The 25,108-nt window shown below is 38.3% G+C and overlaps 3 protein-coding genes across 5 annotated transcripts; all 3 read right to left on the reverse strand.

Moving 5' to 3' along the window:
- Positions 1-95: 95 nt before the first annotated feature.
- tcf25 (transcription factor 25 (basic helix-loop-helix)) lies at positions 96-15,768 on the reverse strand. 3 transcript variants are annotated; one of them, XM_041048965.1, is made up of 19 exons: positions 15,719-15,768; positions 15,397-15,627; positions 14,769-14,915; positions 14,609-14,680; positions 14,175-14,299; positions 13,517-13,582; positions 13,324-13,406; positions 11,627-11,757; positions 10,969-11,068; positions 9,996-10,089; positions 9,806-9,898; positions 8,317-8,422; positions 8,056-8,215; positions 7,831-7,918; positions 7,473-7,631; positions 7,103-7,193; positions 5,980-6,059; positions 5,773-5,848; positions 96-409 (listed from the first exon to the last, which is right to left on the reverse strand). In XM_041048965.1, exons 2-19 carry the CDS (start codon positions 15,616-15,618, stop codon positions 242-244), a joined length of 2,061 nt encoding a protein of 686 aa, XP_040904899.1. In that variant the 5' UTR covers positions 15,619-15,627; positions 15,719-15,768; the 3' UTR covers positions 96-241. The 3 variants fall into 3 exon arrangements, with proteins under 3 accessions (XP_040904899.1, XP_040904956.1, XP_040904821.1); XM_041049022.1 differs by having other exon boundaries at positions 14,175-14,296; positions 15,397-15,744; XM_041048887.1 differs by having other exon boundaries at positions 15,397-15,744.
- A 1,299-nt stretch (positions 15,769-17,067) lies between these two features.
- LOC121185669 (cytochrome b-245 light chain) lies at positions 17,068-20,193 on the reverse strand. The gene is made up of 6 exons (XM_041043979.1): positions 20,055-20,193; positions 19,640-19,709; positions 18,778-18,852; positions 18,575-18,658; positions 18,344-18,425; positions 17,068-17,912 (listed from the first exon to the last, which is right to left on the reverse strand). The coding sequence occupies exons 1-6, from the start codon at positions 20,110-20,112 to the stop codon at positions 17,724-17,726; spliced, it is 558 nt and encodes a 185-aa protein (XP_040899913.1). The 5' UTR covers positions 20,113-20,193; the 3' UTR covers positions 17,068-17,723.
- A 443-nt stretch (positions 20,194-20,636) lies between these two features.
- On the reverse strand, positions 20,637-24,879 carry mvda (mevalonate (diphospho) decarboxylase a). Its single transcript, XM_041036935.1, has 10 exons — positions 24,689-24,879; positions 24,435-24,505; positions 23,956-24,070; positions 23,711-23,857; positions 23,237-23,436; positions 22,925-22,999; positions 22,563-22,781; positions 21,836-21,951; positions 21,565-21,673; positions 20,637-21,238 (listed from the first exon to the last, which is right to left on the reverse strand). The coding sequence occupies exons 1-10, from the start codon at positions 24,762-24,764 to the stop codon at positions 21,158-21,160; spliced, it is 1,209 nt and encodes a 402-aa protein (XP_040892869.1). The 5' UTR covers positions 24,765-24,879; the 3' UTR covers positions 20,637-21,157.
- Positions 24,880-25,108: the final 229 nt, after the last annotated feature.

Consider the following 25,108-nt stretch of genomic DNA (forward strand, 5'->3'; position numbering starts at 1 on the left):
AAGCAGAGAAGTGGACAGGCTCAAGACACCAAGTCATCTGTTCCTTTCACTTTAGTATTCTGAAATTGTGAGTTTAAAAAAATACTATTAATTTGTCCCTTTTCATTTCTTTTTAATGATTATTAACACCACTAAATATTTCATTTTTCTTAAATGTAGTTCATTTTTGGAAGCTTCTTTATCTGCTTGACTCCTCTTCATTCTCCTCAAAACCTATTACTCCACCTCTGTCTCCCTCCTCTCAGTCCCATTCCTCCTCATCTCTATAGGGGTTGTCCTCTCTCGGTGGCTCTTGAAACCTGATGTTTGCCAGCATGTCCCTCATTGCCACCATAAGACGATTTACTTCCTGGTTCAGCTCCTGACCAGCTCGCGCCACTTCCATATCATCGTCCTGCCTTGGTCCACCCTTAACAAGAAAAGAGATAAAAATTAGTTTTGCACTTGTTCAATGACATAATAAAATCATGCAATAGTTAAAACTGGTTCAACAGTCTCACCTAACTGGAAGCACTTAGTGATGTCGAAAGAAATATGTGTGCTATTGTTTGTTTGGCGGTAAGTTACTGCACTATTTCATGGGTATATAATCAAATACAAATGAAAACACATCAATATAAGGGTAATCTCAACTTGTTTTATATAACATTATACTGTTTTCAGACATGTAATTTCATTGTAACAGTAAAAAAAAAAAAAAAAGAAGAAGATGAACTTGGTATCAAATCTTCCCCTGTCTTAACTATAATGTTTTATCCATATTATATCTCTTCCTCTCCATAAGTGGATAACATGATCAGGATGGATGTAAGCGTCTTGATGGAAACATGCCTTAGGCCCATCTGTGAACATTAAACATGTCCATATATAGCTGACCCACAAGATGAAATGTATTATGTGTGGGTGTACCTGATGTAAGTGTCTTAATGTGGTAGAACTTGGTGTGTGCTGCACATTGGCAGTGGACTAAAAGACCAAAGATGAAATATAAAAAAACTGTAACTTCAAATATTAAATATTATAATATTTAGTTTTTCCCCAGTGCCATCAGGCTACTAAATGATCATAATATTCAATAAAAAACAAACTTGAACTCATCCAATATGCACCACTGTGAAATATTTAACTACAAAATGTGCAATTTTTATTTCTTTCTTTTCATTTTTGCTGCTATCATTCTATATACATGCCATGTTGATATCCCTTTTCTGATACAAAGGTCATGCTGCCATTCTTCTTGTACATATGTATATACTCAGAGACGCCTTCTTTGATTTTTCTACTTCATATTTTTATCTTTATATTTTTTTTTCTTTTCTTTTTTTTTGTACTTATTACACACAAGCACCTTAAAGGGATGTGGCACTGTAATTTCGTTGGACATTGTTCAATGACAATAAAAGCTATTCTTCTTCTACTTCTCCAAAGTCTGTGCATACAGAAATGGTGAACTATGCATATGCAGTCCATCCATCCATCCATTTTCTATACCGCTTAATCTGTCAGGGTCGCGGGGGAACTGAAGCATATGCAGTCTTTGCATAACATTTATGATCCCCTAAGTACACACTGTTCCATATTATGCACCTCAGTTATCATAAAACTGTCAATACCCCCTTGTTTAACCTGGTCTGGATACAAACCAGACTTGTTCTGTAATTGGTCTGGAATGACCAACATCCTTTAAGAGCACTATGAAGCCTTCAAGTCTTTACATTATTCACTAGTACATATTATGTGCCACCTTGTTTTTACAGGAATCTTTCAAATTATTCTGATGGCAAGTTTGCAGGAAAATAAAATAAGCCAGGGGCAAAATGGGTTCATTATATTTGTTGCTTTATGTTGCCACCACTGAGGGGTGCTGAAAGCAGAAAATTGGAACTTTTTAAACAAAGTGGCACAGATTAAATCCATGATCTGATATTTTTTCTCCACACAAGACTGTACGACCTGAACTACAATACATAACATAAATCCACCTACTGACAATATAATATCAATATGCATACATATATGTGTTATTATACAGTGCTGAAACTGATGTTTTGAAAAAAATAACACCTCTAAATAACATGCAACCCTCTTTAGATCTTTTCTTTAAAACACTGTAATATCACACATAGCTCTGATTAACAGGTTGGGCTGTAAATGCTTTCTTCAATTATACAAATGCTCCCAGAATTTTATTTACACATGATGAAATGACTCTTTCTTTAGTCAGAGCACTATTTTTGAAATCTCAGTGAAGCTGTAAAATGCTGCATATTCACATTGCTCTTCATTTTGCCCTGCCTTAAACAGTGATGATTTACTGTGAATTTGTCATACATGTTTAGACACTATCAAGTCAGATAGCGCCTGTCTGTATTTATTAGAGGGCTGAACCTGGCGAATACGACAAAAACAGAGATCAGTTAAAAAGTGTGCTTTTGGATGTCCCACAATTCCCCATACCTGAAGGTGAAGTCACATGCTCTGTACACTGCAGTGGTCACCCCAAGGCAATCACTCGGTCTGCTGTAACTTTGTGGGTTGGACCATGGCTGACTGCCCCAATGAGCACTAATGATGGTGAAATGTATTAAAGGGCTACGCACAGACTCACTGCCCTAAAGTTACATCCACATAATTTCTATTTTCCATATCTAATGAAATCCTGTTTCATATCTAATTAAATCTTTACCAAATGCCAGCAATACTATTGTTATGTACAGTACAACGGCAGTGCTGTCTATACACAGATAAGAAGCTCTGAGAGCTGATATGTTGAAACGCTCACATAAAAAGGCCACGAGTGTAGGGCTTCTTACTCTCTATGCTGTAAAACGTACCATAAGAGTTAACTGCAGGGAGAACTGTAATGTAAGTGCTGCTTTGATTGGTGTCAAATGAACACATCAGGTTCAATTAGGCTTGGACTGAAAATGATAATTCTATGTCTCACTGTCCTGCTCTACATCTAAATGTGTTTGTCGCCATATGGTCTTTTTGTTAATTTGTCACACAATCTTGGCCAAACTACAGTCTACTCTGAGGGAACGAGGGGTAGGTAAATAATGTGGAAAAAATGAGTGGAAAGAGCAAACAGTCATTTGCTGCTGAGGATAATATGGACCAAGAATGACTCGGGAATCGTTGCAATTTAATATATGTAACACCAACCAACCAGAATTGAACATTATATTGCTGATATCTAAAATAATCTAAAATCTAATTAAAACGCTGGGTAACTGAGTGAAATTTCTACCTTTAAAAATATAAGATGTCTTTTTTTCCAGTCCACTGGTCTGGCTGGGTAGCTTCAAAGTAATATTCACTTCTTTGACAAAAATATCTTAATTAATCCGCTTATTTCAAATGTGCAGTCTCAAACACAAAGCATCATAAAATCTGTGTGCGCCACATGAGTCCATGAGGCAGAGGTAGATGACAGAACCACAGATTTTCATGTCTGTGTCTTCTGCACACTTTTAAAAAACATCTCCCTGCAATATAGGCTACAGTACTAGTTGTACAGTTTAGTGGTTTTGGATCTCAAATTTCAGCCATGGCAATGAAGGCCAGCTATAGTAGGAAAAGATTTCATTCCAGTAAATACAGGTAACACTGAAGATTGACAAAATGTCCCAGAATAATTATGGGAAAGTAAACTTGATGACTTGGTAGTCTAACTTGGCCCTATAAATTAATATAAGCATCAAACTTCACTATTAGGAAAGAGAAAAACCAAGCCCACGAACAACTTTGCACTTCATGAATGTCGTTATTGTTTTGTTCTTTAGTGACACACTGAGAAATGGTGAACAGAATTAACTGTAACAAGGTCATATGCCTTCTTTGATTTTTGTCAGTTGTCATCCCCTTAGGGTAGCCATGAGTCTTTGGAAGAAATATTTCATCAGTCAAGGATGTGTGTTAAGATGTTTTCCCAGATCTACCAGCCCTCGAGGGCCCTGCAACCAAACTGGTGTATCTGTTTGTTATTTTACAAATTGTTAAACAGGAAGCCCAACCTTAACATCGCGTTCCATCAATGATTTTGGTCTGCAAGCTCAATTAAAACAGACAACTCTCAAGACATCTCACAGGGAATCCAAGCACTATAAAGAGAACTTATGATTACATCAGTAATGGATCAAAGTCAAGGCTCAAATTCAATCTTATATTCCCTTAAAATAGACGTTAATGGACACTAGGTAAAATGTAAGTGAAGAATACATCTGGTTTATCACAATAGTTGGAGCAGGTCACCATGAATTATTCACAGAATCTGTGAACATGCACAATTTGTTACAGACAAATGAGATTTATTTGTGTCTGGCTTACAGCTATTAATCACCTGATGTCCCCACATGCACACCATGGGTTATTTAATCGTGTCATTTTTCTATGCGTGACGTTTTTCTAGTATTCAATAATGAAAGCACCAAGATTTCACCACCATTTCATCTTGCTCAGATTCACAGTCATGATCACACAATCAGTTGTATGACTTTCTACATTACAATGTATTATTTGAGGATTTTCAGTTAGACCAGGGGTTGGCAACCCGCGGCTCCAGAGCCTCATGTGGCTTTTTTATCCCTCTGCTGTGGCTCCCTGTTACTTTCGAAAATAAATAATGAGTATTTAATTTAAATGTATTTTTATTTTGGTTCGTTGTTATTTTAAATGTAATTCTAAATTTGAAGATTATGGTTATCTTGAAACATTAAAATAAAACTTTTTAAATTTTCGTCACAACCGCCAGTGTGCGACACCCCGCGGCAAGATTTATTGAGCTTTTCAACCCCCGGTAGGTAAACGACGGATAAATCCAAGAAAAGAAAAGTTTCACAGACGACAGCTTACAGTCCTGATGTGCAGACGCTGTGCGCTGAGGTTCAGGAGCAAAAATCACATTAACCAGGTAAAACAAATATTTTAATTATAGGCTATTATTTTGCAAATATATATTCAGTTAGGGTTGACTCAGGCTGGCCTTGAACCACATACTCAGCGGTCAAATATTTTGCAGTTAAGTTTGCTGCATGTCCCTCTGCTAATAAAATCTGCTGCTTTTCAGTGTCATCTCACTCTGTGAAGCTTGGGATTAACAATTAAAGCAAAAATCTTAAAGAATTATATTCTTATATTTGTCATAATTTACCATTAAGTGCATCTCTGTCTCCACCTCACCCGTTGTGCAGTGACCACAGACTTTCCTCTGTTGGTATCCAGGACTTTTTGAGTCATCCTTTCTCTGTGGTTAGACTGAGGTCTCTTTGGTCTGTATTTGGTCAGGATCTGTCTCTGCTTTGTATCTCTGACAGTAAAGATCTATTCTGTCAATTTATATTCATGGTTCAGGGCCAGATCACAATTAAGTTTTGGTTTGATTCATCCAATGTTCCAGATAGGCATTTTTCTGTTAATCTAATAATATGATTTACTCTGATTAGTGGTTGGACAGCAGTGCTGGTTTGAAGCTGCACAGTATTGGGTGTTATTTGATCAGTAAGTCCCAAGATAAGCTCACAGAAGGGACTATTTTTGGGGTTCAGCTCTTGTTTGTTTGTCTTGTTTGTAGGGCCTTAAATCTCAGAGTGTCTTGGGGGCTCACGTCCCTCCCTCCCAACCGTGGAAGATGGCTGCCCACTCAGAGCCTGGTTCTTTATGATCTGATGCTACATAAATGACTAAACTGACTTGACTATTTTGCCCTATGTACTACAGAATCTCTAATCAGTTCATTTTTCAGACCTACCAGATGTGATCCATGCAACTTACCTGAAGGTTGAAATTTGGCAGCAAAGACCGGAAAAACAGTGAAAATGTACTCTCATTGGATGCACCAACATGCTGCCTATATGCAGACAGAGAAAAACAGAGCTCATTAAAGTGTCAAAGCCCACTGGATTGAAAACCACAAGTTTTGCACCTTCTTTGACTCCACAATAGAATTTTATGTGCACAGACATATGGGTCCTCCATTACCTCTCTGGTCGGGTATACGATATCACTGAGTCCAGTGGAGGTAGAGGATCAAAGCCCATCACGGGCTGAGTAGTCACCTCCTGAGGACACCAAACAAATAAGCAAGATTAGAGTCACTTCCTCAATGGGTTCAGATAGATGATTACTCCTGAGGTGATCAGCATTCTGTTGATACTACTGTATAACTTTAAAAGCCAGGAGAGGAGCCAAGTTGTCCGGCAAAGTATGACCAGCTTTGCAGCTTTGAGTGTATGATTGTCTTAGCAAATCAGTATTGGTTGTCTTTAATTACATTAAATTTGCTCTTGGTGCTCCTTTTTGTATTTTGCCCCTTGTGACTATAATTGATATAATAATAATTGATTCAGAGACAAAAAAAATCTGCAAAAAGTGTGTGATCCAATCAATTCTCAATATAATGTGCATTCAATATTTAAAATCTTGTAATATATTCGTGCACGAAATTAACCTACTGCCACAACTTTTGAGTTTGCAGTTGCACTATTTGCAGAATGATGGATGACTTGTGGTGGTCTAAAATCAGGCAAATCCCACGCGTTAATCACACTACAAGAATTGTCTGACCTTTCGCCTTAATAATAAAAAGGCGAGGACAACCACAAAGCGGTTTGTCTAACCCTGGAAGCTGTTCCAGGGATGGTGATCTATGTGGGATGGAGCACAGCAGCAGGAATCTGTAACAATTAAGAAATGTAGTGACACTGAAGACTAGACAACTCTATCTGAGAAAAAGCTGCTTTTTCAATGCTGCATTTGACAGTTTGATTAACTGGTTGTGTGTTTAGAAAAAATAAGAAAAAAAAACCACATGTGGTTAAAGTTATAGAGAACTAAATCTGTGAATTTTCAATGCAGGCATCAATGACATTTCAAGTTTTTGGTAGCATGAAATCTGATTTATAAATCATTCATTACTCTCTTCTAGCGTATTAGGATAATTGGAAAACCTTACATGACAAAATGGACAAGATTTGTAATTTCTCTGAAGAATCATAATGAACACGCAATTCTTTAAAATCTGACTGACACCGATCACACATCTAGTCTCTGTTGGTGAGTGGATTGAGGACATTGCAGATTGTAGCTGCTGATCATTTCTTACAAGAGGCAGACTTGAGGTGGCTTCCTTGATCTCAGAGAGGAGGACGTGGCGATGGATGTTCCTCGGTGCACTCTGGTACCTCTGCTTTCTCCTAGAACAGAGTGATGAAGTAAAGGCTTTGAGAACAATTATCTTAATATTGAAGGCATTTGAAGCACATTGGTAAGACCCAGTTCATTGGGTAACAAATTCTAATCATACCACAAGTCCCCAAAGCTAGAGCAAAATATTTCCATACGTTAACATATTTGTTTCCATCACTATTTTTGGTTTGCTTTCATTGTCATTAATGAATGTCTCCATTGCTGAGAAAAACAAAGCTTGGCAGAAATGTGGCTGATGGCAGGAGAGCAGGTCATTGAGACCTTACTTGTTTTGGAAATCCTCCACTACAGGGTCTTTTGAATCCACTCGATGCAGCACTTCCTTCACAGACTCTTCCAACCAAAGCATTACTGCTGCCTCCCTCCACATGGTGTAAGTTCTCCCCACATACAGAGCAGTCAGTTCAGCCAGGGCTGGGGGCTGCCTAGAGACAAAGAGGGTAGGATGACTTTTAAAACTTAGGTGAGAATAGGTGGAGAAAAACTGATACAAAATAAGGCTAAAAATAAAGGCCTTGACAAGATTTATAGCAATAACATAATCTATTTGTTTCAGTTAAAGGCTATGCAGTACTGAATGCTGGATTATGCAAGGCTTAAGACGACAAAGTGAGCATACATTACCCTATCTGACTCTTAGGGCCAAAGAAGGCATGTGAGGTGACTGTGGCATCTGGCTGCACCGTGCACAAATCCAGCAGAGGCATCAAGACTGCAGAAGACACATTTACAGCAACACAGGTTGGTAAAAATATACACTTATAATACACACCAAAAGCAATGTGAAGAAATGACTGAAGGAAAATCATTTTTAAATAATCATATGCTTGCAGTGGTTTCCCATCTAACCTCCAGGGAACATGATGAGAGCATTCTGCAGCATCTGATCTGCTTTGTGTTTTTCTTTGTCTCTTTCGTCCGAATCCATATCTTCCTGCTGACTGAGATGGAAATGGCAAAGCGCAGTGGAGAAAGCAAAGTTTGGCAGCTGGGACAGATTTCTGTGTTCCTGAAATGCAAAAAACAAACCATTTCTGTATCAGACTGAAAGCTTGACTTGCGTAAAATCACAAGTAAGTACACACACATGCACATGATAGAACTCTTTACCTCCCAGTCCTGATGTAATTGGAGGAGAGACTGGTACTCTCTGGACCGCAGCATCAGGAAATCAATGAGCAGGAGCATGCAAAGTGGGTCACAGTCTGGGTCCAAACTAATAAAACAGTAGTACACCAAACCACATGAAAATGATTACTACAGGCAATTGACCAAAAAAAGGCAGACCAAATATCTGAATCCAAGTACAACTCAAGTCTAATCCCACACTCAAGGGTGGAATATAAAAAACAAATTTTCAACATGTCAGAAATACTGCTTGGTCCTTTTAAGGCACTATTATTTATCTCACAACCATCGTAATTAAAATATTTCAACTTTTGTGTAAAATAAATAACATCAAAAACCACAAAGCATCAAAAACGTCACAGTTCTGCTATTTGTAAATCTGGAATCTTGGGCCACTGATCAACAGAAAATCTAGTGGCTTTTCTCCAAACTGTCAGTCTACTGTGCAAAAACGGCTACTGATAATTTCAGTAAAATAAGTTAATGTTGTTGCTTCCCTCAAAGCCCAGCACAATGTATATAATGCTATAAAGCATGTATGATGACACAGAACAGAGTTTGTGTTCAGAAACCATAGCATACAATTATTGATTCTGTTCTCTAAAAAAGTGGACTGACAGTGTTAATAGCACACAGTATATGTGAGACACTTCTGTTTCATGATTCTGTTATCAATCATGTTGCCATTTTAAGCAGTGATTTAATCACTGCTGATTTGAGAGAGACAGCCGTCAGCTTTAATTCCCACACTGCTGCCTGACAAAAGGACCAGAACATAGCTGTCATGAATGTCAGGAAGCCAGAGTTTGATGAAAGTCATAGATAAGCATTGACCATCATATGGACAGGCTGTAAAGCCCGAGCTGTGGCAGACTGGTGGTAGCAGGGTGTGGGAAAACAGCCCTCTTAGTGTGTATAAAGCCTCAAGTAAGTGGTGTCGCTACCAGATTTAGATTATCTAAACACTTACACTGTGTGTTTCTTGATTTTATAACTTTGTGTCAATCTACATTTTTTTATTATGTATATTATCATGGTCACACACATTGTTACATTAGCCTTTATTTCACTGTTGCTCTTATAAAAAAAATGCCATTATCAATAAGATAGCAAATATTAGAAACTTGAAAGACACTACAGTTAACTGTCTTTGAAGAGTGTCTTCAAAGTCTGATGACTATTCTCGGTGGTTACTTTATTCATGGAAATAAGAGCTTTTTGTTTAGCTAGCAAGCCATGTGATCATGTAATACTCTTCAATGTGATGTCAAATACAGAAACTAAAGACACAGCAGAGAGAAAAGAGTGTCTAAACTGCCACCTTCTTTTTGTAGAAACAGAGTGCTGGTCGGAGGTAACAGAGCAGATAAGTCAGTCATAAAGAGACCAAGGATTTGTTTTGAAATGTTTTACTGTTGCCCTCTAACTCTATGGTTTCTTGTTCCCAGAGCTCATGCATGTCCCTTTGTACCTCAGGATCAGTTTGCAGTACTCCAAAGCTGTCCGCGGGCATCCTCTCTTCTCCAGGAACATCATGTGCTTATAAAGAGCGAGATAAAATGCCCTGAAAACAGAAATGATTGAATTATTAAATCCTGGATCCTTAAAACACAATTCAAACTATGAATGACAGAGAAAAAGAGGAAAAAAGAGCAATCCACCTGTTTTCTGGTCTCAAATAGTCAAGTCTGCTGGTACCTGAGGTCAGGCTGAATAAAGGGTGAAAAGCGCACTCAAAGCTGTACAAAGCCCTTTCTTTAAAAACAAACAAACAAAAAAGAGAGATAAGTAGGCATAGTTCATATCTATATTCACAACATCCAAAAACATATTCCTTTCACTGAGGCAAGAGCACACTGTGTATAGTTAATTTATGGAGAGCCATAGTAAACACAGCTATATAACAGGTACTGGACTGTGCCAGTTGTGTAGTTCTTATCTATATACATATCTATATACATATAACAAGTTTAACAGCAACACTTTTTTTTCTATTTCTACGATTCCTCTGTTAATTGCAAGGATACCATATCACACTAATCTGCACACAGTACATATAACCAACATCTGAGAACTTTCCTTAATATAACTTGAGGAATTTAATTTGGTTGCCATTATGTTATTGCTTACCAACACAAAAGAAAATATGTCAACAACAACACCATTATGAAGTAACAGCTTTGGTATATGCCTGATAATTTGTATGACGACATGTAGTTCAACAAATGAAATACTGATATGAACAACATAAATTTATAATAAGAACACCAAATCATGCTGTGTTGTAACATAAATATACTTAAAGTTGTAAGGGCTGATGGAATGATTTTTCATGTGTTCAGGGAAAAGAGATCAAAATTAAGTGATGGATTAATATTAATAAATCTACAGTAAATGCCTGGTCATCTTAGCCATGATGAAAAACAGACTTGGACATAAAAAGCATAATCATCTCTGAAGGAGGACTGTCTTATTTCATGTCTATGTCAAAATCTCATGCCTAAAAAGCATAAAAGAAGGAGCTTGTGTATTAAGCTGGCTACAATGGCAAAGCCAGACCTGCCACACTGAAGTTCTGTCTTTGGATTTGAATTTAGAATTGATGTAATCTATTGAAAAGCCCATGATCCTCACCGATGAGGTCCCTAGCCATCTCCTGATCCTCCTGTATGCGGCAGACATCAGAAAGCTGTAGCAAGGAGTCAATGTGGTAAGGATTAAGCTGCAGCAGGGCCTGGAGAACAAAAAGAGACACAGTGGTCAAACTGGCAGAGATGGACAAAGTTGGCACAGAGAAAATGATTTCAAAAGAAAAAGGTTGATTACAATACAAGACACTACTCCACACTTCTGCATGGTTATAGTATCACTGCAAAATTGTAGATTTGTCAATACATTTTCATACACATGCAGTCAAATTGCCACTAGCTTGAGTTTTTTTCACATATTTTCTGTCAGATTGTTTTCTCAAAACAGTTTAAATACAGTACATTCAAAATTCTTCATTGTTTTGTTCAATAACAAAACAGTGCACATTCATTTTTTCATAATCCTCAATTAATAGAAGCATTACAAAACTCAGCATCTAACTTCACAACAATAGAGAAGCTGGCAACACAATTTTAAGCTCAGTGGGTGGATGGACTTTTTTTCCTGCAGTGCTCCTTAATGACTTTTCACCTCAAGTTCCAGGTGCAGTCTTCTATAATTTTGTCATCTGACTTTAACCAAAGAATAAGGACATTTTAATTGCAGTTGTCAACTAAGCAAAGGGTGAACTATTTTTTTTTACCACAATGTTGTTGGGATCCATGGACTCAACAGCATCCAGGAACTTAAACTGTACTTGTTGGTAATCTCGGGTGTGCTCAAAGGTGAAGTACTGAATGCCATCCTTTGTCTGCAGTAAAGTCATTGATATTCCTATGGAGACATCAAGCACAGTTATGAACAAGACACAATAGGGTTATAAAACATGAGGATACAGTCCAAACCGTATTTGGAGTTTTACACATTTTTTGTTCTTCCAGCTCAGTGCTTAAGCATATTCAAATTGAAAAAAAAAAAAAAACGGATTCTACAATGAAGTGCCAAGTCTCAGTTTTAAAGTTTTATAGACCTTTTGACATACAGTGGTCAAAGCTTCAGGGTTCAAAGGTATTTGGATAGATACACATGAAGTCAAACAAAATCATCATACTTCATATTTTGTGGAAAACCCTTTGCAGTCAGTGACAGCCTGAAGTCTTTGGCCCACAGACATGACCAGATGGCCTGTATCTTCCCTGATGATGCTCTCTTAGGACTTCACTGCAGCTTCCTTCAGTGCTTGCTCAGTCGGATTGAGATCATGTGACTGACTTGGCAAGACAAGGATATTCCAACTCTTTACCCTGAAAAACTTTCTGGTCGCTTTGGCCGCATGTTTAGGATCGTTGAATGGAAAAATGTTGTCCAATGAGTTTTCTTGTATTTGGATCAATCTGAGCACAGAACGCTCCAGTAGACCTCTGGATTCATCCTGTTGTTTCCATCAGCAGTGAAATCATCAATCAATGCCAGTGAGCCAGTTCCACTAGCAGCCACACATGCCAAAGTAATAACAGAACCAGCACCAAGTTTGACAGATGTGGTGGTGGCTTTGATCAAAAGCTGTTCCTTATTTTTCTCTGCACCTTCTTCTTTCCATCATTTCTACATAGATTTTTGATTCACTGGTCCATAGAACTTTGCTCCACAGCCCTACCAGTTTCTTTGGGTATGTTTTTGTAAAATGAAGTACTTATAGAAACGAAGTATAGTGAATGAATGTACTTATAGTACTGATGAGGTTTGGGTTTTCCACTTTAATAGCTAGCTAAGTTGACATTTGTGGGAAAAATCAAATCAAACTAACAAGATGATTACACAATACATCAGTGGCGACTCAGTGTGAACACAAGGAGGCAGTCTTTATGATGACGTCAGTATAACAAAAGCCACAGTCATCCTATTTCACACTGGCTGAATCTAATAATATTTTTTGCTACTAGGGTAATTTAAGACTCTCACCAGTGATAAATCATTGCTTATGCTTCCTTTGAACTACAAGGTGCAGAACACTCGATAAGTGCTCTGCTTAGCTGCTAATCAGTTTGAATTCTGAATAATATAAATAGAATGAATAAAAAACAATGAATAAACTTAAAAATACTTTAAGCCACTAAAAGTGTGGAATAAAATTTCATAAAAGTTACTCTGAGTTTAAGTCTATGCAATTTCCCACAAGGCACCAATTTTTACACAACAGTTCAAGGAAAAAACAGGAGTCAAGTGGGGTCAAACTAGATAATATTAAATATATTCAATTGTATTCTAATACTTGTTCAGTAGCTCATTATATCAACACAAGACAATCATTAAAACTGATCAGCCAAACAACTTCAGCCTGAAATGACACCTTTAAAAAGGTACAAGCTATAATTGAGATGACTGTAAGGAACAGCCTACCTGGGCGGCTAAAGCGAGGCCAGCTGTCCTTGGGGCTGGTCATCCAGGTGCTACGGTGAAACTGTCTGTTTCTCTGTCGGGGTCTGTCAAGAGAAAGCAAAAAGATGAGCACAACAATATACTGTATACACACAAAAGGACCTGAGCCATTTAATTTCAGACTATCTCACAAAATATTTCCTTTTCTTTTTACCTTTGATCCCCAAGAACAGCTCGAGCCCCAAAGTATCTCTTCAGCTCTGTCTCTGGGTTGAGATTCCTAATAAATTAACACAGAAAACAACATGCTAATTGACAAGGAAAACAACAGGGCCTGTTTGAGTTAGATACTGTGGACATGTCGGTCCATGTCTATCACCAATAGATCAGCAAACAGATACTGCCACATGCTTTGCTTTCAAAACAGATGATTTCCCTTTGACAGGTAATTGAAATTACCTACTCTGGCATCCCTGTTTGGTGTGTGGCCAGATGTGCTGCATACTTCAACCAGTTTTAACCCTTTGTCATTCTGTGTTCACTGTACTGCATCGCCTGAGATAAAGAGTCTCCAAACAGTAGTTTGTCTGGAGATTCTAAAAAATTGGTGTTAAGCACATGGCGCCACCACATGGTGATAATTAGAAATGACAGAAATGTATAGTGTAGTAAGTGAGACTACTGCATCCTTGTGTTTACTTTGAACCGTGTAAGAGCTTAAATTTATTTTAAAAATTACAGTACACTACAATCTAAAGTTGTGTGTTTGTAAATGTACAGATTAATAAAACCTCCCAAGTCTGGGTGGTTAAAAAAAAGAACAAACATAGACCCATTTATCTTGTCCACAAGGGAGACACTGGTCTCCTCACCTGTGCTCCACATGTAGCACAGCTCGTCTGTCAGAGCCTCCGCAATGTTCATTTTGCAAACTCAGATCATTGGGCTGCTCCAAGTTGTCCAGCAATAAATCAATGTTGTCATCAGGTACAACCTTCTGAAACCAGACAGAGAAGCCATTAAAAAACAACAACAAAAAAAAAAACTAGAGACAGTGACAACATATTTGTTATTCAACTGCCTAAAAGAGCACTACAGTTTTGTACATTGTGCTTAATTTCTGTCTTTGAAGAATTATTCTAAGACACTGCATTAATCATATATTATTCATGTAAAATGTAATTATACTTATTATACTACTAATATACACATAAAGTGTATATTCTAAGAATATACATTGGGTTATCATTTGGTATTACAGCCTTCTTGCCAGAGCAGATACTGAATCCCTTGTTAGCAAACGAACCTGTCCATCCTCTGATGTCACTTTTGTCTTCTTCTTTTTCTTCTTCTTTTTCACTCTATCTCCAGACAAAGACTGTTTAAGAAGAGAGAGTTGACAATTTGATATATGCAAATTTAAGTCAAATCAGAAAGCCACCCTTCTCACTTTGCTTAATCATTACCTTTGTAGATGTTTCCTGTTGTCTTTGATCTGGTTTGTCAGTGTCTCTGTTATCCTTATTTTCCATACCACTCGTTTTATTTCCATTTGGTTTCTCTGTGTCTTCATCAGGTGCGATTTTCTCTGCCTCATTGTCTTCATCACAAATCTAGTAAAAATGTGAACACAAGAAAGCGTGTTGGGTAAAGCAGTGCTAGAGTGTGTTCAGGATGATAAGACAAAGGACACAAACTCTATGTGAACCACAGTTTGTGGATGGTTTGTGATCGAAGTAAATTGTAAGCTTAGACTTACAATGTCTAGACTTTTTTTTATCATAATTTAAAGGCTAGTAAAGTTGTACAGCACACTCACTGAAGTTTCTGGTTAATGTTTTCTTAAAGCTGGCGCAGTGGAGTATTCCTCTGTGATTTTCAAAAGTGATAGACACCTTGTTAACAAACTTTAAGCTATAATGTAATGTATGTGAGTTCACAGCAAGGTTAAATAAGCAGAGAAATAAGCTAACGCGACACGGCTAGCCCGTGTTAGCAAGGGTTATCACTATCAGAGAGCTCGCAGTAAACACATTATTAACCTTATGGTCAAAGTAGCTAGCATACTGTTGTTGAATTTCGCCGTCACCTTACCAGTTCATAAATGTTGCTGAAGTTTTTCTGAGCCTTGTTTTTCTTTGCCTTTCGGCTGCTGGCTTTCCCGTCAGACGAGTGAGAAACATTAGCCACGTCCAGCTGCTCCTCCTCACCCTCAGCCTGCTCCTCCGTGCTGTCGCCCAAAGTTAGATCCCCGAGGTCCAAGGCCTCCTGACCCCGCTGTTTCCCTCTGAGCCTTCGCAGAGCCCGTGTAGACATTGCCCACTGCTAACGGAACACATACACTTTAATACTCCGGATTAAATTAGTTTCTACTTAGCTGACAGCCACATTACACCAATGAAATGACGGTCAATACCACTGGTTTCTCTTTTTTCTTCTTCTTCTACATGTTTCAAGGTTTCTGAGTGCATTACTGCCCTCCACAGGATACATGAAAAACAACAACAACAACAACAACTCTAACTCACCACTTCCTTTTGATTTGTTTTTTACAGGGGCAGTGCCACTTTTTCTGTCTAGGACTTCACATTAAATTAGCCTTTAAAATAAAAATAAAGCAGACAACATGCAAACCCAGAGAAGCAGAAGTGATACATAAAGCAGCTAAGCTGGTAGAGAACTAGGGCTAAAAAGAGTGAATCAAGCAAAAGGCTATTATAAGTAAAAAAAACAATCCAAGCAATTGATACATACAAAGAAAATGTAATGTAAACAATAGGTTCAAGCGGTTAAATCATGTAAAAATATACAGTCATAAGCAAATAATAACAGGAGGTGCAGGCAGAACCATCAAGACATTCAGATAGATACTCATATACTTTGGGTATGTAGGGCCTGTAATTGTCTTTAGTCTAGATTTGACAATCAATTTGAATTGGGACAAATCTATATTATTTTAATTTAATTTAAATTAAAATTGATTTTTTTTTCATGTTATTATGTCATTCTAAATAGACCATGTGCATACACCACGGAAATTTGGACTGGGTTCTGTTATATTTCATTTCCTTTAAACTCTTTAAGTACTCTGAAATTGTGCTGTATAAATGAATTTATTTCAACTGGATTTGCCTAAAAATCTTGCAATGCATTTACTACTCCCCAGATCGTCTCAGTCTTGTGTGTAGTTCTGTCATTCAGCAGGAGGTGGCAGCATTAACCTGAACAAGATATGTAAGTTTTCAATAACTGGTTATTGAGTTCCTTATTGGTACAAAGATTGTGTACAAGTCACTGTAGGAATTTAACTTTTTAGTATTCATAAGCAACGTGTGTAATTAATGGAACTCCAACTCCAAGTACTGTACAATGGGGGCCTGTCTCACACGTTACAGCCCCACAGAATAAAATGAGGAAGTACCATTGCATCTCTGTGATTTCCACACAGCTGCTTAACAAGTCAGCTGTGACCAAAAAAAAAAAAAAAACCTTGGCACATGAGACAAGACATGACACCAACACACAGAGCTTGTCTGACAACTATCAGTTAAGCAACATGTATTAATGCTACATTTTTTTCCATCATAGGCCAACAATGGATGGCAATGTCAAACAATGTGGAAAAATAAACGAGATGACAAAAGGGAAATTCTAGTGTATTGAAATTCAGTGTGTTTGCGAAAGGGGGAAGTTACAAATGTCATTACTTAAAATAATTTTTCAAAGGAAACTTGAAAAGTAAGATACATGAAAGGGCTGATATGATTCAGTGGGCACAATGGATTTATTTACAAGAGATAAAAAGTACAGAGTACAGTAATGTAATACATGGCACTGCCAAAAGATAATTTGTCAATTTAATACTAGCAAAGAGTACACTGTAGTCCTACAGTATTATGATTTGTTGATGTAAAAAACACACAAATACACAAGAGTTAAGAATACAGTGTAATATACTTTATACAGTATGTAATATTGTTATGGGTGGTGTGAGATCTGTGCTTGACAACTCAATACAGTGGACACAACAGATCTCAAAATGAATGGTAGTTGGAGGAGAAAATAGGTTTTGGTTTAGACTTTTATGACAGCAGTAAAAATACAATGTACAGTTGTTTGACTTGACAATATTTATATGTGGTTGCCACTTACCAGCTATAGCATTTACATTTATCTCCTGTGGCATGTTTTTTGTTCAGAAGTAAAATATGATGTTCACTTTACCCATCCTTCTTTGAATTCTCAGTTCTTGCTGGGAAATGTTTTTCTCTGTTTTCAAGACATTTCTCTGCAGGTTGAGGTATAAAGGCATTTGTCCAGAATCACAGGACCTGCTGACGTCACACTGTGACTGGTTTTGATGGGTTTAACTGTATGATAATTTCAGGAAGACATTGTAAAAGGATAGGGCACCAGAATGGTTACTCGTTGGCAGTAACAGAGATGGGGTTGTCATAGGCTGCTCCCTCCAGGTCTTCTACCCGTTTCCTGCGCATCTCTGGAGGAGGTCTTGGAGGTGGGTTCTGAGGAGGATTCTTCATGCTTTCTGCTGGTTTTCGGACCTCCTTCCTTGGTAAAATGGGCTCCCAGTGTTCACCACGGATAGCTGCCTATAAAACAAGAAGATGATAAGGAATACAAGTCAGTGATGACTGGATACTGTAAGATAAAGGTAAGCATGATTACAACAAATTCCAACAGCAACAACAGGATGCTGAGTGGGATGTTGGCCCTTATCCTGTGCACTCACCGTTTTATGTTTAATTATGATTATTAGATAAACTGTGCTTCCTGGAAAGCTTCATAAAGTTACCACATTTAGAACTGTTAAAGAATTCAGTCACACCCCTGACTGTCAGCTTTCACAACAGCAGGGCCATGTCTCAACAGAGGTGCCTGTAATGAAACAAGCTCTTCCTTGTTACCATTTCCTTGTTTCCTTCTACTAACTGCGTCCTTCCTCATCTTTATCAAAACTGACAATATTCAACCTGCTAGACTGGAGAATAATAGAATACTATGGTAAAAGCTAACAACTTACTGCAAGGTAGATGAGGCTGGCAATACCAAGACAGACACAACCGAGCACAGTGGCAAGCATAAAACCTCCGGGTACACATAGCCTAAGAAAGCCCAAAAGACAAAGAGAGATTTTGAGAACAGAAAAACCACAATGACAAGTTTTTAGTCTTTTGCTGGACAGACCAACAAAAGACTACCACTGAGAGGAATGCTGTTCAGCAAGGGAAAGTGGCTGATATTGTGAACTCACGCAGCATGTAAAAATGCCCTGACATAGTAGTTCCTTGTCAATGGCCCAAAGGCTTTTACACACACAGTGAAGCAGTATTGGCCCCTGAGGGAAAACAAGACACATTAGTGAGAAATAAGCATTGTTGTCAGTCATCACAGAGCGTGTCAATTAAACTACAGCCCAGATGTTGCAGAAACGTTAAATTATAAAATATCACTTACGTTCTCTCCACACTTGTGCCCTTAGACCTCTTGCTTCTGGGATACTCAAGAAGACACACAAACACTCCAGCAGCACTAATTATCTGTCAAGGCTGTTTTCTCTTACATGGCTCACTAAGTCACATAAAAACTCTGAAAGGACATCAAATGCATTTAAATAAACATTTGTGGCAAAGAAGAGGTTCAGCAGGTGAGGAAGAGTGGATGAATGGACTGATTGTTTCTGAGATAAAGGAGAATGTAGAATATGGGAAGAATTCAAGCAGGGAAAAACTACCTCTGCCATGTTGTGTTCTCACCAATGTAAAAAATATAATGATTCTTGTATCTAAGTGGAGCAGACGCTTTGACACTTACCATATATTGGTTCAAGCCATAATACAGTAGAATATAAGGCAGGTTTAGATGATAACTTGGCACACCATTGTGCTCAGTCTACTGTGTAATGTATCATATATGTAAATGCTTTTAGTTACACCTACAGAAAATATTTCATCTTCCGTAGAAGCCATAAACACCACGTAGCAAGCAACACTAAAATACTTCAGAATGGCTTTAATTTACTTTCTCCCCTACATTTTAGTCCCCTAAATCACATCTTGACTTTTAGGCTTGTGATTTATGAATTCTTACACAGCTTGGTATTGTACTAAAAGGCTAAATAAAAGCAACAAAGTATACAACAGCAATTTTAATCTGCACAGACTTCAGTTTTAGTACTGAAATCTCACACTGATTATAGCAGATTTTTGAAGAAGTCTAGAAAATGGAAAGTGAACATTTTCACAGAAAGACTACTTAAACGAGTCTCTTGTTTAGATTAAACTCCATTGTTCTGTTTTTTGCAGAGTATAAAGGATACACTGAATAAGCAGCAAACTGCCAGCCCCTGAACTGCCCAGCCACCCCCACAATGCCTCCAGTGAGGAGAACTGAAAGAAGGAAACAGGAAGGTAAGATTAAAATAAAAAACAAAGTAAAACACCTTTTGTGACTCTGCACTAAGAGAGAAGCCCATGTTAAACTGTGCACTGACTTGCCTTAGAGTTTCTGATTAAAACAGAACTGAATTTACAGATGATTGGAATTATTTCACGTTACAATGCTGTCGTAAAATCAAATGACATTTACTCTGTAAGCAAACTAAAAAACATAATTTCCTATGAAAATATTCTTTTTGCATTAAACTGCTCTTTTGAGTCACTTGAACATTTATTTCTATAATACAACAAATACCCACTTTTTTTGTTCATCTTTAAACAAAGTTTTATACTCACTGAGTCCCGAAGCCAGAGCCTGCTCATTGGCCCACATCGCCCACTCTATTTTCCCCATTGCGTCCACTGAACCTGCCCTTGTGCAGACGACTGAAACTCACCAGAGAGCAACTCTCAACTTTATTGTCTCTACAAGGAAATGTTTTTTTCGAGATGGAGGTGTGCAGATGTGCGGGGCTGGGAGGCAGGGCTTAAAGTTGGCCAGCCCCGCCGCTTCGGTCGGCATTTCCCGAAAAATGTCGAACTGACCAGACAGGTAAACTAATAATCAAACGGGCAGTGAACGTCTTTTGTAAGTCTGGCTGGAAGTCTAAACCCTTTCAAAGATGCCCGATTTGTCCACAGGTGAATGAGTGACTTTTCTTTTTCATACATTTGGCTAATTAGGTGTTTTTCAAAGCAACTCACCGAGCTCATAAACTATTTAATATGCTATAAGTTAGCAATGAAGGGCAAATTGAGTATAACGTATAATTTTCATGTTTTATTCTCTTCTACCCTGTCCCTGAATAAACGATACACTAAAGAAAATGTCATCTCACTTTTCAATGACCCAAAAAACAAGAAACAACTTCATTTGTAATGACTAAAATAGACTTTATTCAGTTTTACAGAAATAAGATAAAAACCACTAAAGTTGGAACTGTACGTTTTCACATGATGAAAATTAAAAATAACTATTAAAGTGGCCATTTAATGTCACATAAGCTCCTTAAACATATCGAGATGGTGAAATGGTTTTATGCTTCAGTCTATTGCTCAAATGCACACTGGCAGTGTTGATACCTTATATCTACCAGCACATGATCAAGTGTATGAGAAAACCCTTTATTAACAGAAGTCAACTGTTGAAGAATAACTGCCTCCAGATACTGAGAAATGCAGATAAATAGGCAAAAACACAGAAGAATAGAGTGTGATGTGAAGAATGAGACACATCAGTCCAGTCAGAAGAAATTTTAGCACCCATAATAGTAAATGGCACATGGTGTTGCTGTGATTTGTAAAACCCTATTTCCTTTATGTTAAATACAAATTTGATCTCTGCTGAATGGGTTTCATTATTGCTCTGTGACACTTTGTTTCTTCTGGGATGCGGGGCGTCATTCAGTTTTCTTAGGCAAACCATCAGATCCAAGGAGATGTTGAGTAGGATCCTCCACAACACAAGGCCCTGGTCCAGCCTGGTCCAACCAAAAACAGATTATATCACGGACTTATACCAAAAAGCAGACTCAGCCTCTATAAGGACCTGTGTGTTAACATCTAAAATGCTTCTGATTTAAGTTTGTAGCTGTAATGACATCTAAACCTAAATAAAGAGTACTGTAAAACAGAATATTCAAAGGTCAAGGACTGGATTAACTCTCTTGCATCAGTAAAGCAGAGGAACTACTGTATATCACAATATGTGCTACAATATTCAGCCGAAGTAGAGCAACACAATGTTACGCAAAGGCATGTTAAAAAGGAAATGTAGACACAAATCTAAACTTGTGTATGTGTGTACCTTGGTACTAATAATGTAGCTTATTCCCTTTGGCATGGGCTCTAGACCAATAGCCTGCTCCAGGTCCTCAGGAACAGAAGCACTGTTAACTGGAAGACCCTTAATAAACCTGAAGAGAAGGAAGAAACACTCAGTGCCACTTTTCAAAGGGACTGAAAGAAAACACACGTTATACACCTGCATACAACACAGTCACATATATACTTGGATAAAATTACTTTGCATAGGACTATGCAGTAAAGCTAAGTAAGTACGGTAACTTCCAACTCACTGTCCTCCGTTGACATCTGGGGGGAAAAAATGTTGAACCACCTGGACAAACTCTGGAACATGCTGCTGTAGAGTGAAGATCACAGCATTGGGCCCTGCATCAAAAGTGTAGGCCACCTACAATTAAACACACAGACGGTGATTATCAGATGAAGAGGGTTTTTCTGTTCCCCAGTTTGAAAACCACCCCACAAGTTTCACATCTTCATTACGCCATCTCTGAAACGCAGCTGTGTAAAACCGTCTCACACTCAGTGACAGTGACACAATAGTAAGGAGGCTGCAGTTAATACATACTGTATGAAATACATTATTATAAAACACAGACAACACCACATACAAACGTTTGTAGTTTGCATGTTTTAGCACCATTAACTTCAAATAATGTACTGTATAACTGATATGACCACCAAACATTTTCCAAGACGCTTCACATTTTTAACTTTTTCCCACCTTTCAAAGCAGCCATGTTTCTATACTTTTACTGTATGTCATTTTGCAGAGAACTGACACTACCTTAATCCATTGGAAAATAACAATAATTTGATTTTAATTCCTTTATTGCTGGAGTTGCATTATCATTGCGTGCAAATGCAGTTACAAGTATTTTTGAGAAAGGCAAACAGACAGCTGTGCGACTGGATTAATGGAACACTGGACTGAAACAGTATACCACGAGGACTAGTACACAGTTATTTTCTGCGCTTTCTCAGGAACAAGTTTCTCACCCTTGTCTCCCCATAGTGCCTGTTATACTGATGCACCAAGTTGATGACCTGTTGAGACACCCTATTCAGGTAGAAGATAGGAGGGTATGTGTCAAGGCAGGTGGCATGGAACTGGTTACTATCCTTCATGGTTAGTTCAGCAAATGCTGTGAAGTCCTTTCTCTGCACCGCTTCAATCATCTCCATCATCCGGCCTGGGACAACAGACTCAGCCCGGTGCTACATACACAGAGAAACAATGAACACAGACAGTTTGGTTTTTTTGAAGTATATACCAGCATACCAGTAATCTCAACTCCTAACCAGTACTGACAGTCATGTTAGTAGATTGAATAATGCATGTTGCAGGGTGAAGAAATTACCTTCAAGAGACAGCTTGTTTGTACACTGGTTTGCATCCCAGAGGTGCTGCCTACTGGCTTCCGCTCAGCACTGGCCTGTGAAAAAGCACATCAAATTACACTTTTTTACTATTCTCAATAGTGTGCATCTGGTGCTCACGTCAACACACTTACTCTACGTGTTACACAAGGAACTGTCATTTATAGAAGTAAATATAACGAGCATGTGACTTTCACAATAGAGCACAAATGTGCCTACACATTACTGACTCACATTCATGCCTTCATTGTCATTTTATAGTCTTACTCTCACACAAACACAATCAGACCTACCACAAGCACAAGGATTCTGAGTTCGGGCCAATGAGTCTCTGGCGCCATCTGCTGGGCTAGACTGTCCTTGCCATCGTCTCTTTTTCCCATGATCCACTGCACAAACCCGCCATACATACTCCTGCATGCACTGCCTGACCCTTGCCGAGCAATCCCTGACAACTCTCCTTCTACGCCAAACACCCGAGCCAGAGTGTACACTGCAACACAGGGACAACAGAGGGAGTAAGAACAGAAGAGCCTGGATTAAAGAGGAGACGTATAAAATATGAGAAAGTCAATTTTATTATTTTGTATTTTGTAAAACAAAAATTCTCCACCTAGATTGTGCTACTATTCATAGTGGAGAATGGGTTAACATAGAATAATATAGCTTGAACTTTTTTAATGAGTGTTGAAGCATAGCTGCTGGGATTTCAATATAACGGGTAGTCTTGTGTCATTACTGCATTAAAAAATAGCTTACACTCTCACCAAGACAAGCGAATCCAGCAGCAGAGGAGGCAAGTCCAGCAGCAGTGGGGAAGTTGTTGACTGAGCAGATGTGGACTTTGTGAGACAAACTGGTTGATTCAAATCCAAGGTCTTCATCATTACGCCTCTTCCGTGCTAATCGTCGAACTAAATACAGAACATAGAAAAATGACATAATAGCCTGCACTTTCTCAACTTGTCCTTTCTGTGTTTTTCAAGAGGAGAAAAAAACAGACAGGACTCACTCTCTCTGAGACAGGACTGTAGTCTTGGATGGGTTATGTCCTCCTCTTTGCCATTGAGCCATATTCGATCCTTCTTAAATGATTTGCTTGTTGCAACTGTTGTGGTTGTTTTCAGCTAAACAGAAGAAGTAAGACAAAGCAAAGCTGTAACAACCTGTTAACTACGTTAACACTAATACAATGCCAGATTTTAAAACTTTAGCCTCAAGATATCTGCGACATTTATGTCACCCATCATCCAGGCACAATTCAAAGCAAAGGTAATTTTTTTCTATAATCAGAAACATGCATTTATGCCATATTTCAATGCTTTGGTTCCATTTTCTAAATAAACCTTTTACAGCAACCTTGTCATTCAGATGTTGACACTATGGTCCACTGCACATCTAGAAAGCTGTTTCCTACTCTCTCTCTCTCACACACACACACACACAACATACACACGATTAATAGTCGGAAAATGTTGTTTACTTATATACCTGGTCTTGATGCAATGTGACACTCAAGGATGAGTTAATGGGTAGGATTAATTCTTCATCTCTCTTCCCCCCTAAAATGTAAGTTTCATCCACAGTTGACAAATGAGACATGAACATGTTCACACCACAGTACTGTACACAGTAAGATACACAAGTCACCATTCAAGAAACAGATGTATGGTCGTTTAGACAGGGTTTATTTTGCTTTTCGTCCTAAAGATACAAACCTGCTACGCATGGCTAAACATACTTACAGTATTTGATGACAGCTATATTCACAGGAGCGGTGCATGTAACTATGTTTGGTTTGTCCATACTATCCTCGGGCATAGCTGTTCGTGTAAACCGATGTCTGTAGTTATAAAAATGTCTCTCAGTAGTCTTAAATGCACGATTCACAACTCCTCTTGTGTTTAGCAGCTTCACTGTCGCTAACCCTTACTGAACCTTGCTGTAGCGTTTTGAGAGGTTTCTCCTCATTGGCTTGTCTGGATCATGTGGCTAGCGTGGGCGCCAATCAGAGACGAGCCGTTTTGACGAAACAGTAGAAATAGCCAATGAGGAATCATCTGACCACGGTCGTGCGAAAATGGAGCAAGGACAGAGACCGTCCCACAGTGTGTGGCTCATGGCTCATCCTCAGTCTAAAGAACAGTTTTGAGGTTATTATCCTT

The sequence above is a fragment of the Toxotes jaculatrix genome, chromosome 1, assembly GCF_017976425.1.
Source record: "Toxotes jaculatrix isolate fToxJac2 chromosome 1, fToxJac2.pri, whole genome shotgun sequence".
NCBI classification, from domain to species: domain Eukaryota; kingdom Metazoa; phylum Chordata; class Actinopteri; family Toxotidae; genus Toxotes; species Toxotes jaculatrix.